We start from the raw sequence: 4,232 nt of genomic DNA, 5'->3' as shown, positions 1-4,232 counted from the left end.
GCTTCCAGTTTTCTCTTTCTACAAAAATTCCCGAAACCTTCTGGCACTGCAATGGAGGTGCAGGAGAAATACAAATTGCCAGGACCACACAGAGAAACATGAACCAGGTTTGCAATAAATACGTAGAGAGAGAGATGGACAGACAGACAGACAGACAGAGCACAATTGTAACGATGTTGCTACGTTGTCAAGTATACATGAATAAACATAATCGCATTCACATGAATTCGGCCAAGGTGAAAGGTCAATTCACCATCTCTGGAGACAACCCCTCCAGCATGCTGTACCTTCAAATGAGCAACCTGAAGGCAGAGGAAAAGGCGATATATTACTGTGCATGAGGCAAAGAGGGAGGAAGCGAATTTGCAGCCAGACAAAAATCCTCCTCTGGACTGACTGGCAGATTCATAGCAGCATCCCAGCATAGAGAAGAAGGAGGAGCTTCTGAAGTCAAAGAGAGCTCCATTCACCCAGCTGAACATGTGGTGTAGGAGTTCTCCCCATATTCCTCGCATCCATTTAATGGCCTCCAACTCCTTTCTGCAGATCAACCTATGAGTAGAAAAATGCAGGTGAGACAGTAAGTATGAGATCAAGCCCCATGTGCTCCACACTTCTTTTCTCAAAGATCACCTTTCTCTCAGTGCTTCTCTAGGCAGCATGTTCTGTGGCACAATATACCTAGGAAATTGACAGTGTATTTGGACATGTGTGAGTGGAAAGGAGCTGCCACTTCTGCTGGATGTGTGGATTTCCCTGGCAGTCTCTCACTCCATGACTGGAGCCCATGCGGGCTCTCCTCCATCACCCCAAAGGGGGCAGCAAGCACACACTCCTGATGAATGTCAAATGCCTTCATCCATGCACGATGGGATATAAATACATGATTCAAAGAGTCATCCATGAGTGACCTTCTGTGACTTCAGCTGCCTCCATGAACGCTCCTTGTGCTTGTTTGCTTGCCAACTGCTCCTGCCCCTCCGTCCTGTCGGTCCCCTGAGATTCCTGCTACGATGCATTGTGGACTGTCAAGGGAAGAGTGAAAGGGAGGGAGCAACAAATACTTCCAAGTGATGTAATCACTGGATCAGAAAAAGAGAGACCAGGAGGGGGCCAGAAGGCCATCTGCTCCAACACTCCGCTCAGTGCGGGACACCAAGTTCAACCTTCCCTGTGGACAACCATCTTGTTGTGAAGCAAGGAAAGCTGAGAGCAAGACAAAGGACTGTCAGCAAGGCCTTTCCCTAGTGGGACAGACGCTATTAGAGCCAAGAGGCTTGGGTTGAAATGGGGGTGTCCAGAGGGGTGTCCGAACTGGAGCCGAGAGGAACAAACGAGATTATGTGCAGTAACTTCCTAGACATGATGAAGAGCATGGGAGGGAAGGCCCGTAGCTAGGGCAAGGGGGCTGGAGGAGGCAAGAGAGTTGTGCGTACAAAACCCATCAGGGAAAAAGCAGAGGGCTTTCACAAGTGTGGGGCAGAACGAACCAGCCACTGGGGCATTTGGCAATGGAGCTTCGTTGCCACAACCACGTTTGTGTCTGGCCATAGATTTTGGAGGGCCAACCCCAGAGCTTTTATTCTGACACATATGCAAATCTCCTGGGCTGCTCCCTCTTTAAATCCTCCAGCCACACTCTCTGTGCACTGTGTACCTCCACGCACTTTGCCGTCAGTTCTTTCAAACTAGTCTAAGGGAAAATGATACTTTTGCTTCAGCTGGCTTTACTTACAGCAGCCCTTGGAGGTAATATTTTTTCCTCAAAAAGCATTTTCTGTATGACAGGTATTTATGTACCCTCCACATCACTGTCATATTTGTTGTCTTCTAGGTGTGCAGTCAGAGGTGCAACTGGTCGAGTCTGGAGGGGATGTGAAAAGGCCGGGAGAGTCCCTCCGCCTCTCCTGCCGGGCCTCCGGCTTCACCTTCAGCAGTTACAGCATGGACTGGGTGCGCCAGGCTCCAGGGAAGGGTCTCGAATGGGTTGCCTATATAAGCAGCGGTGGGGGCAGCATATACTATGCGGACAAGGTGAAGGGGCGCTTCACCATCTCCAGAGACAACCCCTCCAACATGCTGTTCCTGCAAATGAACCGCCTGAATGCTGAAGACACGGCCGTGTATTACTGTGCAACAGACACAGTGGGAGGAAGTGAATGTGCAGCCGGGCAAAAACCCTCCTCTGGACTGAATTTAAGAGAAAGAGTTGCATCACTGCTTAGACAGGCAGGAGATGCTTTTCAAGCAAAGGAGAGCTCTGCTTCCCCTAGAGGAATATAGAATGAACCACATATCACCATATCCCTCGGATCCACTTAAAGTCCTTCTCAGAAATTCAGGGGTCCCTCCACGTTTTGTGTCCAACCTCCGGCTTCAACATGAGCACCTTCAGCAACTGCTTGTGAGAGAAGCCCCTGAGACGGGACAGGAATGGAGTGTAGACACACGGCAGAGGAAGCGGAGAATGAAATGGACTCCCCGAAGGAGCTTTTCACCAGCCCCAGAAACAGTGGATCCAACATGCTGCTTCTGAAACTCAGCAGCCTCCCAGTCGAGGAGCCGACTGTGGATTCCTGGGGAGGAGAAATGCAGGGAGAGGAGGTGAATCAGAAGCCAGGAAACTGAATGGGGGAACGAGGCCGGGAGAATATGTCCTCCTGGAGTCCCAGCTATGTATTTGCCACGGCTGCATTAAAAAATAGTTCGCCTTCCATCAAAGTATGCAAACCCTCCATGCTCAGAAAAATACATATGGCAAGGACCTGCTGGGATCGTATATCCTGCAGAAAAGAAAGCCTCCCTTTCTCAAAGGTCACTCCCAATTGTTCAATAGCAAGTACGTGAATTGCTGCAAGGATGTGTGTCTTCAGGCATAGAGTGCTGAATCATCCATTGGGGCCTTCCAGGAGCTTTGATCCAAACAAACATGCAAATGTTCAGGAGTGTTTTCGCAGTCAAGCAGTCTTGCAAGCAATCTGCCATCAGCACAACTGTCTGGCTTCGTGCCACCTGGTGAGGCAGAACTGCCATTCCTGCCTGCAGTAGTTTCTGAGGGGCTTTGCCAGGGGGTGGCCCTGCTTCTGTTCTGCTGGAGGACCCCTATGGCCAGCTAACTTGCTGCCACGAGTATGGAGGATCAGACCTTGGTTATGATCCAGCACCTCCTACGTTGTCTTCTCCTGTTCTTGGCCTGCAACGCGCATGGGAGCTCAATGGAATTGAAGCATGATGTTGATGATCCACATGGTTTAGGGAGGAGGTTTAGGGTGGAAGGGGCAATAATGCAGGCAGATGCAGGGTGTCTCACATCAAGCCCCATGTGCCCCAGAGTTCTCTTCCCAAAGATCACATATCTCACAATGCTGTCTGGGCAGCATATTGGAAACCTGCAGAAGACATTGTATGGTGAGGAGGGAGGTCTGACTTGTCTCCTTTCCCCTCATTTTGCCCTTACCATGTATGTTGATTCCTCAGTTATACAACGGAATGTGTTCATGTTTCTCATATTCTTTTCTCCCAGGCGTAGAGCAATCGGGAAGATCCTAGATTACTCCGGAGCTGTTTTGCTCAAAGGCCAGGTACCGGGCATGTGTAGAATGGAAGCTTGTGAGTCAGAAGCATTCAGCCATAAAACCAGAGGGGTGAGAGCTTGCGTTTGGGAGCTTCTACACAGATCAGGTGCCGGATGCTGTGTGATTGATGGCCTGGGGTCTCTCTGGTAGCCTAACTGCAGCTCCTGGCAGCTGAAGGGGAGAAGATATTCTTGCAAGGTATAAATGCTATTTTGTTTTCCTGTAGATAAATAAAGCATTACAGTTCCTTCACCTACCGGTGTGCTCATTGCCCCCATATCCAAAGGAACCCCTGCCTCCTGGCAGAATGTTCAAAGGAATTGGAGGTGAGTTTGCCACTGCTGGATGAATGGATTTCCCTGTCCATTTCTCAACCCTCCATCAGCCCAAAGGGGGCAGTACGTGCACAACAATGAAACACGCCGAATGCCTTTAGCCATGCAGAAGGGGAAAGAAGCACATTATTCAAATATTCATCCATGAGTGCCCTTCTGTGACTTCAGCTGTCACTGGGAGCGGTTCCTGTGGTTGTTTGCTTGCCAACTGCTCCTGCCCCTCGTCCCCTCAGTTCCCTGAGATGCTCCCCATAGTTCATTATGGATTGTCAAGGGAAGAGGGAACTGGAGGGAGCACAGAGGTACTTTCAAGAAATGTTAT

General features: G+C 49.8%; 1 gene segment (V, D, J or C); it reads left to right on the top strand.

The window, feature by feature from the left end:
• Positions 1-1,626: 1,626 nt before the first annotated feature.
• LOC123024654 lies at positions 1,627-3,581 on the top strand (the record flags this gene model as incomplete). The annotated part of the segment is given in 3 exon segments: positions 1,627-1,749; positions 1,835-2,171; positions 3,524-3,581. Coding segments are annotated over 3 exon segments (441 nt in total), but the record flags the coding sequence as incomplete, so codon positions are not given.
• Between the last annotated feature and the right edge of the window lie 651 nt (positions 3,582-4,232).

This window comes from Varanus komodoensis, unplaced genomic scaffold, assembly GCF_004798865.1.
Source record: "Varanus komodoensis strain SLA01 unplaced genomic scaffold, ASM479886v1 scaffold2463, whole genome shotgun sequence".
NCBI lineage: Eukaryota > Metazoa > Chordata > Lepidosauria > Squamata > Varanidae > Varanus > Varanus komodoensis.
The sequence above is the reverse complement of the archived record's forward strand: the minus strand, read 5'-3'. Positions and strand labels throughout refer to the sequence as shown.